This window comes from Phocoena phocoena, chromosome 14 (assembly GCF_963924675.1).
Source record: "Phocoena phocoena chromosome 14, mPhoPho1.1, whole genome shotgun sequence".
Lineage (NCBI taxonomy): Eukaryota > Metazoa > Chordata > Mammalia > Artiodactyla > Phocoenidae > Phocoena > Phocoena phocoena.
The window spans coordinates 31,768,913-31,782,392 of record NC_089232.1 but is presented as its reverse complement, the minus strand read 5'-3'; the positions used below and the strand labels follow the sequence as shown (position 1 = coordinate 31,782,392).

Here is a 13,480-nt window from a genome sequence, read left to right as displayed (position 1 = left end):
AAGTCCTGAATAAACATGCCAACTACAGGGATTCAGAGCCCTTTTACATGTCCCCGAAGACAGGTTTACCCTCTTTTTACATTTCTTTGTCTTGTCTACAAGGACAGGAAGAAACATGTCAAATGCCTCCCTGAAGTAAGATACATTACTCTTTATTCATTCATTCAACTAGTATTTGAATACCTGCTGAGTAGCAGACGCTGTACTAAGCACTAGGGATACAACAACAAGCAGAACAGACTGGTTTCCATCCTCATGAAGCTTACGTTCTACCTTACAGTAAAAATATTCTCTGCTAAACAACAAAAACAAGGCTGACTGAAGATAATAAATTCTGTAAACCGGAGAAATGGGGATTTTTGCCAACTGAACATCTGACAGAAATAATCTCCAACTAATCTGTAACTGAATCAGTTTGGGCTTTTTTATTTTTACATTTTTTAAAATACAAAATATGTGAGCTTGTACGTGATGTAAACATTTCAAACTATACATAGAGAGTGAAAATGCCTCTTGACCACCCTTCCCAAATCCACTGTTATCAGTTTTGTGTACATTCTTCCAGACCTCTTTATCAGTGCATTTTTGTTGTTTTGTGTTTTTTGTTTTCATACACATAATAATCATAATGTATTCATTGTTCTGCAACTTGCTTTCTTCAATAACAAGTATGTCTTAGAGGTCATTCAGTAAATATGAGTCCACCTCATCCTTTTTATTGTTTTATTGTTTGTCCATGCAGACTATGGACGAACAAAGTTTATCTAACTCTTCCTACCGATGAATATTTAGGTTGTTTCTAACTTATTACCATTACCAACAAGGCTGCAATGAACATACTTGCACACTCCTTATGTACATATGTGGCTGTTCTCTAAGGTAGTGTTTTTCAAAACCACCAGTGAGTCGTAAAATCAATTATATAGTGACCAGGATTTTATCTAATAAAATAAAACAGAACAGAACAGAATAATATAAAAAGCACCAGAAAGGAAATACAAGACTGCTTTAGGGACTTCCCTGGTGGCGCAGTGGTTAAGAATCCGCCTGCCAATGCAGGAACACTGGTTCGATCCCTGGTCCGGGACGATCCCACATGCTGTGGAGCAACTAAGCCAGTGTGCTACAACTACTGACCCTGCGTTCTAGAGCCCGCAAGCCACAACTACTGAGCCCACGTGCCACAACTACTGAAGCCTGTGCGCCTACAGCCCATGCTCCGCAACAAGAGAAGCCACCACAATAAGAAGCCTGTGCACTGCAACAAAGAGTAGCCCCACTCGCCACAACTAGAGAAAGCCCGCGTGCAGCAATGAAGACCCAATGCAGACAAAAACAAATAAATAAAAAAAAAATTTATAGGGCTTCCCTGGTGGCGCAGTGGTTGAGAGTCCGCCTGCCGATGCAGGGGACACGCGTTCATGCCCCGGAGCGGCTGGGCCCGTAAGCCATGGTCGCTGAGCCTGCGTGCCCGGAGCCTGTGCTCCACAACAGGAGAGGCCACAACAGTGAGAGGCCCATGTACCGCAAAAAATATATATATAATAAATAAATAAATAAATTTATTGAAAAAAGAATGTTTTATACCTTATAAAGGCGAAAATTGCCCCATCAAACACTTGTTTCATACCTATATATACATATGTATATGTACATATTTATGTATATCTGTGTATGTATATGTGTGTATGTATATAGCGAGTCATAATATAAGATGTTTAATAGCTGATTCACTTTGTTATAAAGCAGAAACTAACACACCATTGTAAAGCAATTATACTCCAGTAGAGATGTTAAAAAAAAGTTTATTACTGTGGCTGGTATTAAAAAGTATAAAAAACAAATGCTCTAAGATATATTCCAAGAAGTGGTATGTTTAGGTCGAAGGAAATGTGCATATTTATTAATTAGAAACTTTAAAAACGATTCCGGGGATAAGCATATTCCTGGCTCCCCTAAATGAGACACATTAAATGGCTGTATGTATAGAAATAGTTATCTAAGTTTTATTTTCCCAATATCCTTGGCAATCAGTATCAGTCTTAGGTTACCAAAAATTTCAGTTGATGTGATTGAACTAACATTTCTTATTATAAATAACTTCTCTAGCTATCAGTTAAAAAGGGGTTTTATAATTTTATTGTTTGTGCTTTATCATTAGACATACATTTAACATGTCTTTAGTGAATTTAAAAGCTGTCACCACTGAATGTAAATTGGTGCAGCCACTATGGAAAACAGTATGGAGGTTCCTTAAAAAACTAAAAATAGAGCTATCATATGATTCAACAATCCCACTCCTGGGTATATATCCAGAAAAAATGAAAATTCTAATTCCAAAAGATACACACACCCCAATATTCACAGCAGCACTATTTACAATAGCCAAGACATGGAAACAACCCAAGTGCCCATCAACAGACAACTGACTTAAGAAGATGTGGTACACATGTACAATGGAATACTACTCAGTCATTAAAAAGAATGAAATAATGCCATTTACAGCAACACGGATGGACCTAGAGAATATTATACTTAATGAAGTAAGTCAGACAGAGAAAGACAAATACTGTATGATATCACTTATATGTGGAAACTAAAAAATAATGCAAATGAATCTATATACAAAACAGAAGAAGACTCAAAGACACCGAAAACAAACTTACGGTTACCAAAGGGGATAGAGAGGGAGGGACAAATTAGGAGTATGGGATTAACAGATAAGGACTACCTAAAACAGATAAGCAACAAGGATCTACTACATAGCACAGGGAATTATATTCCGTATCTTTTAATAACTATAATAGAATATAATCTGGAAAGAAAAATAACTGAATCACTTTGCTATCCACCTCAAGCTAACACAATATTGTAAATCAACTATACTTCAATAAAAAATAAATAAAAATAAAAACTGTCACCACTCACTAGTTTATTAAAAAATCATGCCACATCTGATAACTATTATCATTTATAGTTCTTAGAGGAATATTTTAGAAACTATTACATTTTGAAACATCTAGAAATCCAGCTATCCTTGAGAATAAAATGATCATGTTATTATTGTTTTCTAAAAACAGGGTTTTAAAGATTTAGAATGGATATCTGCCTCATTTTTTTTTTTTTTTTTTTGGCCACATGGCACGTGGGATCTTAGTTCCCCAACCAGGGATCGAACCCACACCTCCTGCATTGGAAGCGTGGTGTTTTAACCACTGGACCACCAGGTAAGTCCTGCCATATTATCATTTTGATAGATTTTTTAAAAGGAAAAATATAAATTCTTATTTAGTCTTGCTGCAGATCTCTTAAGTACATCCCTTTTCAGGAGAAGGGTTTCCGAATATCAACTCTTACTTTTCTTTATCTCTCACCTGAAAAGAAAATAATCTCTATACTGAAAAGATGCAATGCACATAAAAGTAAAATAGCTAAAAAAGGCTACCTTAACCCCCGAAGTCAGTTATTTATGTTTCTTGGTAAAAGCAAATTAAAAATAGTACTATACCTAGCCAGAGGGGAGCGAAATGCTGTAGCTGGTGTGGGAAAATCCATGGTCCTTGTCTCAAGAACTGGTTTTCCTGGAATAAACTTTAAACTGTTGGGATTTGGGGTATCTTGTGTTTGAATAAACATGTGTCTCACTAAAAGAGAAAAAAGAAAGAATGTTATTCTAGAAAAGAAATGTTAACAAGTTTATGGACTATGAAGTGCTCATTTTCAGAGAACCAAAAGAAATATGGAAAATTAGAAAAAAAGAACATAAAGCTTTATTGCCCAAGCTTACAGAGTAAGAATTGTTAAGCGACAAATTTATCAAAATATTTAGGATAACTTCACTGAATTTTATATTAATACTAATTATTTAGATAGTTTTGTTACTCAACAGATTGTAGCAATATCCTACACGTAAGTAGGAAGGCATATCATAATTCAGGAGTCTTAGATGGATTCTATTTGGTAACTCAATACCAAATTAGCTATAATAATAAATCATCATCACTTTCCAAAGTGCTAACATTTTTTAAAATAAATAAATTTATAATAACAAATGATATTTATTTTATGCTTACTTATTACAGAGACAGGGCTGAGTGCTTTATATATACTTAAGCCTTTAACAATCCTATGAAGAATGTATTATTGTTCCCATTTTACAAATGAAGAAACTGAGGCTCAGAGATAAGTAACTTGTTAAGTCACTAAGAGTTAAGTAACTTGTCCAAAGGTATAGAATTAGTGACATTATAAATTATCATGTAGGTGGGAATCTATGTGAATTACTTTCTAGAATATTTTAAAACTATCTTTAGAGGGCTTCCCTGGTGGCGCAGTGGTTGAGAGTCTGCCTGCCGATGTAGGGGACACGGGTTGGTGCCCGGGTCCGGGAGGATCCCACATGTGGTGGAGCGGCTGGGCCCGTGAGCCATGGCCGCTGAGCCTGCACGTCCAGAGCCTGTGCTCCGCAACGGGAGAGGCCACAACAGTGAGAGGCCCGCGTACCGCAAAAAAAAATAAATAAAATTAAAAAAAAATTATCTTTAGAGATTCTTTTCTTCTCTGTTCCTTCTAGGGCCATGATCAGATTGAGAATAAAAGAATCTTTAATTTCCTACCTTGCTATTATGAATAACAGCTCGTAGGACAAAAAGATAATACTGAGGTTTTAACAGTTTAAAACTATTAAACAGGCTCTGGTTACTTATTATGAAAATAAACCTTCTGACTTAAAAAAAACAAATAGCACCACCCAATTCTCTTCTTAGAGCAGTATATGGAAATAAGTTAATTTATTGAGTAATTATCATGTGCTGGGCATGGTGCTAAGTACTTCATGCGAATTATAGCATTTAATCCTTACATCCTGCCAAGGAGGCACTGTTTTTATCCTAATTTATAAATGAGGAAACTAAAGCTCAAAGTCACTCGGCTAGCTAAGTGACAGAGCCAGGATTCAAGCCTGGCCAATTCTCCAGCACTGACTTGTTTAACCACTGTGCATACTACCACTCCATAAGTATTAGTGCCAAGCATAGAAGAAAAATATACTTAAGATCAGTCTTTCTATCCTATCATAATCTTCACATCACACACCTTAAGAAAGAGTAAAATATCAAAAAACAAGTTTTATTTTAAATTAGAAAGAGATTAAATTTGGCAAAACATATGGTTGGTATAAAAATGCTTTTCTTAACTGTTAAAAGAGAAGATTCTAATTTGACAGCTGAGATTGTTTTTGCACCTCGCCATGCATTTCCAGCTAACTGATATTGAGTCATTTCCTTGGTAAAGTAGAAATTGAAACTAAACTCCCATACGTTTTGCTTAAGTCACTGTCCTGTAAAGATATTAGTTGGTGACTTGGTGACCAGGCAAATCCTAAAAAAGAAAAAAATGAAAACTGATAACCTCAGTGTTGAAGTACTTGATTTAAAGTATTTATACTTCCAACCAATAAATTCCTCTGACAATCTGCACTACAAGGGAACAATTTTTCAGATGGAACATTATATAAAGTGCTGCTGCCACTTTCTGTAAATATACAGAAAACAAGGTTCTTTTAACCCTGGCTCTGACCAATCATCTCTGTGGCCTTTCTTAATAATTTATTGGTAACCAAAATCTCTGCACATATTAGGCACTCCACCAATATTTGAAGAATTAAATCTGGCTTTATTCTACTCAGTCCATTTGTGTAAAACTATACATGCAGAAAGAAAAATTTTTAGAAACACTTGAAGAACTATAAATGTAAAAAATTATTTAAGCGAGTATAATCTACATATGTCTGAAATAGAAAATATGATAAATATATGATATCACTACATAAATTTTAACAATGAACAAAGGTACTTCAAAAAAAGTAATTTGACTAGGTATTAACAAAATCATTCCAGTCATAGCCTAAACTGGGTGAAATTAGGTATTTCAAAAATGACTCTCAGATCCATCATCCAGAAAGATCCTCTGAAAGTGTCATAACGGTTACAACAGGAGAGAAAGACTCTTGTAAAATAATCTTTCCTATTATGCTTGGTATAATAGGTAACAGATAAAAAGGTAGGCATAAGCTCCCCCTCAAGTATAAATTAATAGTGCTTGAAGTCAATATCAAAGACTAAAATCAGCAGGTTTCCAATTTGAAAAGCCTAGATGACCACATAATTCAGTTCTACAAAATTTAGAAGTCTAATTAAAGTAGCTTAAGATGCTGAGTTGCTCAATATTTATGCCTAAATTCTTCTGTGACTCAAGGAGACAGGAACTGGCACTCCTGTTCTTGCCCCAGGATACAGAAGAGGTAAGGTCTCTACCCTGATCCAACTCATGGCATTAGCCAGAGTTAGCCACCTTCCAGAGTAGCATGGCCACAAGGAGTTCAAGGTAGTGATGGAAATGGAGATGGACCATGAGCTGAATCCCAATTCTTACAGCTCCATAAGCACATATAGGTAGGCATTCCCAGACAGACAGACACACATACACACACCCTCCCCGACAAGGTTCCCTAACCACGTGACAGTGGTCATATTGCAAAAATTTTCAAATCCTATCTTCATACTTATTTCCAATACTAAAGAAAGTAAAAGCATGTAACATCAACAAGACTGTCAACAAAACCATAGTGATTAATGTTGACAAAAAAAGAAAAACTACATTCAAAGTACTATGTCCTAAGGCCTGGGTGAAAGCTAGAAACTTACTGATTTTAGAGGTATTCTTATCAAAATAAGGAGGGCAATAGCTTAAAATACATATGATTCTTTGAAACACAAACCCATTTGTAACTTCTTTCTATATTTTTGTTTCAGAAATCACTTATTGAGCAACTCTTATGTTCCAGAAGATGTGTTACACAAGAAACTGAGATTTCATAGAAGTACTGGACACTGTATTCAGGATTCTTGAAATTTAAGGTCAAATGATATGTGTAAGCAAATAATTATAGCGAAGTGTAATTTATGGCAGAAAAAAATGTTATATTCTTTTTATAGGCATCTGAATAGAAAATTTACAAATTCTCATTGTTCATGACCCACAAAATTTCATTCAGGCAGTTTGCTCTAAAAGAGATGAAATTTTACCTGTGTTACATAAGGTTGCAGGGAGTGGGAAAAGTGGTCTCCGGACAAACTGATGCAGAGGTTCTTTCTTAATGGTATATGGATTCATCATATGACAGAATCTACATTTAAAAACAAATAAAAATGACATTTTAAGAGATAATCTCTTAAGCTCAAGTTTCTACTTCTCATATATAAAACAACCATAATGAAAATAATAACAAAGATGAATTTTCATTTTCCATCCACAACATTATTTCCACTCCCTCACACAAGCAATATCTACAAACAATTTAAAAACAAGAGCTCAAGGGGAGATTTACAGCCTTTATAACTGAGTGTATATAGAATATACAACACCTGGTGTAAAGAAACAGAAATGCATCTACATTAGTGATTTATAACCTGGAGTTCCAGACTCTTAGGTATGCATGAAGGAGGCAAAGAGCTACAAACTGTTTTTCCCATTTTAGATTTAAAAACAACTAAGTGATAGAGTCACATGGTTCAAAATTCAAAGGGAAGAAAAGTAAATACAGTGAAAAGTCTCCCTCCTTTTCTGTCTCTACCACCATGTTTCCATGGAAAGAGACAACCTATGCTATTTGTTTTGAAAGGCATTTCAATACCTCCAAAAGTCTAATCGAAAATATACTATTCTCCACCAAACTGCTAAAGAAGTCAACAGTCCATACGTGCTTTCTGACTGGAAACATATCGATGCTGCTTTGTAACTTTGGTTATTTTACTGTGAATATAATCAGAATGAAATAACCAAAGTTACAAAACTTCCAAAGTGTTGACTGGCTACTTTTTTTTTTCATGGATTTGACTAATTAAAAACGAAGGGAGAAGGGAAAACCAAATACTACTAGAAAAGTAAACAAAAGGAGATGTTACTAGTGAAAAATTTTAGAAATCTGACACAAGTTACATGAAAAAAATGCAGTTTACTTTAAAATACTATTGCCATCCATTCCAATTTTCATTTCACAGGAGTCACTGAGGAATTTTAAGCATATTTATGATCACTTTTTGTTTTTTACGTTTCTCTGATTATTTTCAACCTGCAAACTCATAAAGAGGAGGGACTGTCTTCATTGCTGTCCCTAGCCACTAGCATGATGACCTACCTCAGTTCCTCATTTCTAAAATGAAGTTAATATTCACCGCTAACTCATAAAGACTGGGGCAAACACGGATCCAGATAATCCATGTAAAGTGCTTACAACAGTGCTAGGCCGTGTAGTATGTGTTCAATAAATGTTAGCTACCCCTATTATTAGTATGCGATAGGTGCTCAACAATTGTTCATTAAATGGAATTCAGGTTTGGGGTGAAAGCATTTTTATCTATAGCACACTGCCTAAATCTTGGATACCTTGCAATATGGAAGTACACCGAGGACGGAACTACACCTGGAATACGGAAATTTCCTTTCAGCCCACGGAAAAGGCAGAATGGAGATGGGTTTTTGTATATTCTGACGGAGATGGGTTTACAGTAATAAAATAGTAAAGGTGAGTTAAATTATTCCAGGAAGACATCTACTCAAAAAGAAGAGAGGGAAACAGGAGGTGACTAACAAAAAATCCTTCTGCAAACCTAATTATTTTAGGAAACGCATTTCAACTTCAAGAGCATCCTTAGCACTAAAACCCCTAACAAACACTCAGGAGGTCAACCCTCGTTAGGCCCTCTTCTCCTTTTGTTCCATAAGAGAAACCAGGGTACAACAATCTACTTAACGTCCTCAGTGCCTTTCACCTAACCAGTGTTAACAGGTGTCCCTGGGAAGCCAAACGCAAAGACAGGGCAAACGGAAAGAGGAAAGACAAGGGAACGGAGTGGGTTTGGTTGGTGGGGCGCGGAAATCTGGAGTTCCAGCACTTAGATGCTGTGTGACTTCAGATAGGTCACGTTCCCCTTCTAGGTAGGCCTCACTAAGAAAATGAGTGACATTTTGACGTTCTGATTTTGTGTTTAAAAGGCAGAGCGAATGCACGGGGTGGAGGGGCTGGAGGGGCCCCGATTTAAAAACAGCTCATCTGTGGGGTCCCTACAGCCGGTCTCTGAGAGTCTCCCCACCACAGGGACTCAGGCACCGGGTCTCGGAGCCTGGGACAAGGCCGGCAGGGCCCGCCAGAACCGGGTCGCAGAGCTGCCTCACCGAGAGCTGCCCACCTCGGGGTTTAAACCCCCAACTTCGGCGATGGGGGTGGACCCAAAGGCAAGGTCAGGGGCACTTTTCCCCACCTGGTGTAAGAGAGGGCGGGCGGGGAGGCGACCGCTCTGCTGGCTAAGCCCGGCGGTACCGCTATACGCAGCCCCGGGCTCACCACTTACCGCCTCCGCAGCCCAGCGGCAGCCGCCGCAGCTCCCCAGCCCAGGAGGGCCGCCGCCGCCATCTTGCTCCGAGTGCGCAGGTGTGGGATAGGCCGCTCCACTCCCCCACAGCCTTCGCAGCGGTGCTCAAGCCCCGCGCAGGCGCAGGCCGGCCGGGATCTGGCAAGGCACCGTGGATAGCGCACCCTACCGGCCGCGCGCGGCTCTGCTGCGGATTAGCGGGGCGGGCTTGCGTCGGCTGTTTGAAATAATCACCTACCTACTTCCCGAGGCTGGGAAACTGGGAAAAAAGAAATCCTTGCGAAGCTTGCGCAGGCGTCCTCAAGCAAGCACGAGGGACTCCGCACGCATGCTCGGAACAGTGCATTGCTTTTCCCACTTGATAGGTGCTGCGTTTGCACAGCCTGATCCTGCGGAACATTCTAGACCCGCCCATTGCCTCTGATAGGAACCTGCTTGCCATTCAGGCCCAGTTCAGTGACTGTCTCAAAAGATGCCCTGAAGCATACCCTGGGAAGGTTCTCGCCTTTCTCCAGCGAGTTGCCTGCTCTTCTCCCATGGGGCCCCTGTGGGCCTGGGTTAGGCTGGGTTTGTGGACTCGTTCATGTTGGACCAACAAGCACAGAGAACTCACCTCGTGTGGAGCTGCCTTTTGCTGTATAAGCATGAGTATTGAGTGATTTCCAGAGCAAAGTACAAAAGTTCGTTAACTATTCTCCAGGATCTTACTGGGGTAAAAAGCTTTCTCTAGGACAGCTGTTCTCAAAATGTGGACTGAGGGCAGCAACCGCATGGGAACACGTGGGAAGTGCAAATTATCACACAGCACGTTAGACCTACTGAATCACAATCTCTGGAGCTGGGGTCCAGTAATCTGCTTTAACAAACCCTCCAGGTGATTCTGATGCAGGCTAACGTTTGAGAAGCACTGTTCTAGAAGATATACACAGAGGACTGGTTTCTGTAAAGGAAACAACACACCTGTTGTCGGACAAGTTGAGACCACATCGAAGGGGAGGCCTCTAAGGGGGTGGGCGGGGCTTCAGGCTGTGGCTGCTCTGGGGCTGGACACATGAGCCTCCTCTGAGTGCATCTTACATTCTCAAGGCTGCGTGTTGGCTTCTGTCTTTGCTGACCCATTCTAGACCTCAGTGTCATCCACGGCTTTCCCCTTTACTCTCTTCTAGACCTTGAATCAAGTGTGCAACTTGGCTCTTTCACCCAAGAACATGCCCCAGTTAGAAACCATCTTGCTGTCTTCAACTTCTCCCTCTCTTATCTGTTCCTTCCCATAAGAAAAATCCTGCCTTGCCCCAAACCACCTTAAAACCACCACTTTTTCTTCCCCCTGCAAAGTCGAATGGCATAAAAGAGTTGTCTACACTTTTAGTCTCTAGTTTTTCACCTCCCACTCTTCAAACCACTGAAAGCAGCCTTCTGTGTCCCACCGGTGTGGGGAGGGGAGCTGATCTAGACAAGACCACCCACATCATCCATGTTGCTGAACCTGAAGGATCCTTCTTGGGTTTTACCTTTCTTGACCTCTGGAACATGGAATGCTGAGGGTCTCTCCCTCCCTTTCGTAATCTGATTCCTTGGCTTCCCTGGCACCACAACTGCCAATTTTTCCTATTATTTTTCTGGTTACTCCTTCTCCTTTCTCCTTTGCAGGATTTCATCTGCCCACCTCTTAAGGCTGTTTCTCAAGCTATATAGTCCTCAGTTTGGCTTGAATAAAACTATCTTCTATTCTTATTTAGATTGTTTATTGATTATTTTGTTTGTTTGTTTGTTTGATTTTGTTTTTCAGTACTCGGGCCTCTCACTGCCGTGGCCTCTCCCGTTGCGGAGCACAGGCTCCGGATGCGCAGGCTCAGCGGCCATGGCTCACGGGCCCAGCCACTCCGCGGCATGTTGGATCCTCCCGGACCGGGGCACGAACCCGTGTCCCCTGCATCGGCAGGCGAACTCTCAACCACTGCGCCACCAGGGAAGCCCTGTTTATTGATTATTTGCAGCAGCACCTTATTAAGATGATATTGGGTTGGACAAAAGTTTGTTCGGGTTTTTCCATAAAGCCCGGGTTACGGAAAAGCCCGAACGAAATTTTTGGCCAACCCAATACACATAAGCCCCAAATTCTAACTGCCACCATGAGTTATATTTTTCTGTGAATGCCCATGTAAGTATGTGAATAAAAATCTCTTTCCTCTGTAATAAGCTAAATGGGAAAAGAATTTGAAAAAGAAGAGATACAGGTATATGTATAACTGAAACACTTTGCTATACACCTGAAACTTACACAACATTGTTAATCAACTATGTTCCAATTAAAAAAAAAAAAGCACCTCTTTTCTCTTGCTAAGCTATCATTTGGAAGTTTAATTTGCCAGCCCTCAAGAGCTGAACCTAAGAGTGTAGAGAGAAAGTTTTCCTCTCCAACACTGCATTAATCCTACCTCCTTCTTCCCATAGCAGAAGAGGCATCTTTCTTACCCAAAGCCAGTACCTCCACCTGTGTTCTCAGTCCATCTGCTTCCTTACTCCCCCTCCCAGTCCTTAGGGACTTCGCCCAATTTATTATTTTTTTAAGTAAAATTTTTGTTCAGAATATATTAGATTTACACAAAATTTGCAAAGATAGTACAGATTGTTTGTGTTTATCCCTTACCCAGTTTTCCCTGTTGATAGCATCTTACATTACCATTATACATTTGCCACAGCTAAGGAACCAGCATTAACCAAACTCCACAGTTTCGCGTTATTCTCTTGGTTAGACTGGGGTTATGGGTTAGGGGGAGGAAGACCATAGAAGGAAGTGCCCTTCTCATCACATCATAGGGTTCGTGTTATCAACATGACCTATCACTGTTGCTATTAACCTTGATCATCTGGCTGAGGCAGTGTTTGTCAGGTTTTTCCACTGTGAAGTTACTCCCTTCTCCTTCCCCTTCCATACACTACTCTTTTTTTTTTTTTTTTTTTTTTTTTTTTGCAGTACGCGGGCCTCTCACTGTTGTGGCCTCTGCCGTCGCTGAGCACAGGCTCCGGACGCGCAGGCTCAGCGGCCACGGCTCACGGGCCCAGGCGCTCCGTGGCATGTGGGATCCTCCCGCACCGGGGCACGAACCCGCGGCCCCTGCATCGGCAGGTGGACTCTCAACCACTGCGCCACCAGGGAAGCCCCGTACACTACTCTTTGAACGCACAACCCACACTTAAATTTTGTGGAATTAAGCTCCACTTTGGGGAGATGGGGAGCTAAATAAATTAACTGAAATTCTTCTGTATATGTCTTTTCTTCATTTATTTATTCAGTCATTTTTTATATCAGCATGGGTTCATGGATATTTACTTTATACTTTGTTGTAACCTAATACTATGTTATTTATTCCATTGCTTAAGTTGTTTCAGCTTTGAGCATTGGAAGTTCATTCAGGTTGGGTCTGTGCCCCTGTGATTTTTATTTATTTTTTAATTTATTATGATTTTTAGCACTCCTTTACTTTCCGGCACTACAGATGCTCCTGGTTCATTTTGTATATTTCCTGCTCCAGCCCTAGAATCTGCAATTTCTCCGTGGAGCCCTGCTTCCATGGAGAAATTCCATTAGAGAATGGTATTTAGAAACGAAGATCTGGGTGCTAGGTGTGCTTACTGTCCATTTACTTTTCATTTTGTTATTCCTTCATCTTCATCTGCTCCCTCTCTACAGATTGTTTCTCCTTAGCTGCTGGCATACAGACATATTCAAGTGTTTCCCTCATTAATCCTTCTTTATCCATGCTCCCCACTGGCAAGCTCCCTAGCTCTCTCTTCATTTCTGTTCGAGCTCTTAGCATGGTCACATTTTATATGAATTTGAAAGTGCTATATGAAAGATTAGTAAAGTCTCAACTTGTGTGCAAAATATAAAATAAATACAAATATTAAAAACTGTCAGGTAAAGCACAATTTCAGGTGGGCTGAGGGAATTGTGATATTACCACATGTTGGTGCCACTAAAGCTGGTGAATCAAACAGAAATAGCTAACATTGATTGAGCACTTAAAGTGGGCCATTTTCTAAGC

The 13,480-nt window shown here is 39.8% G+C and overlaps 1 protein-coding gene across 1 annotated transcript in view; it reads right to left on the bottom strand.

The window, feature by feature from the left end:
- NFU1 (NFU1 iron-sulfur cluster scaffold) overlaps positions 1 to 9,499 on the bottom strand; it is a 28,049-nt gene extending 18,550 nt beyond the window's left edge. The window contains exons 1-3 of the mRNA XM_065891216.1: positions 9,411 to 9,499; positions 7,086 to 7,186; positions 3,509 to 3,644 (exon numbers count right to left, since the gene is read on the bottom strand). Coding sequence (XP_065747288.1) covers positions 3,509 to 3,644; positions 7,086 to 7,186; positions 9,411 to 9,472 — 299 coding nt within the window. The 5' untranslated portion in view covers positions 9,473 to 9,499. The remainder of the gene's footprint in view (positions 1 to 3,508; positions 3,645 to 7,085; positions 7,187 to 9,410) is intronic.
- Between the last annotated feature and the right edge of the window lie 3,981 nt (positions 9,500 to 13,480).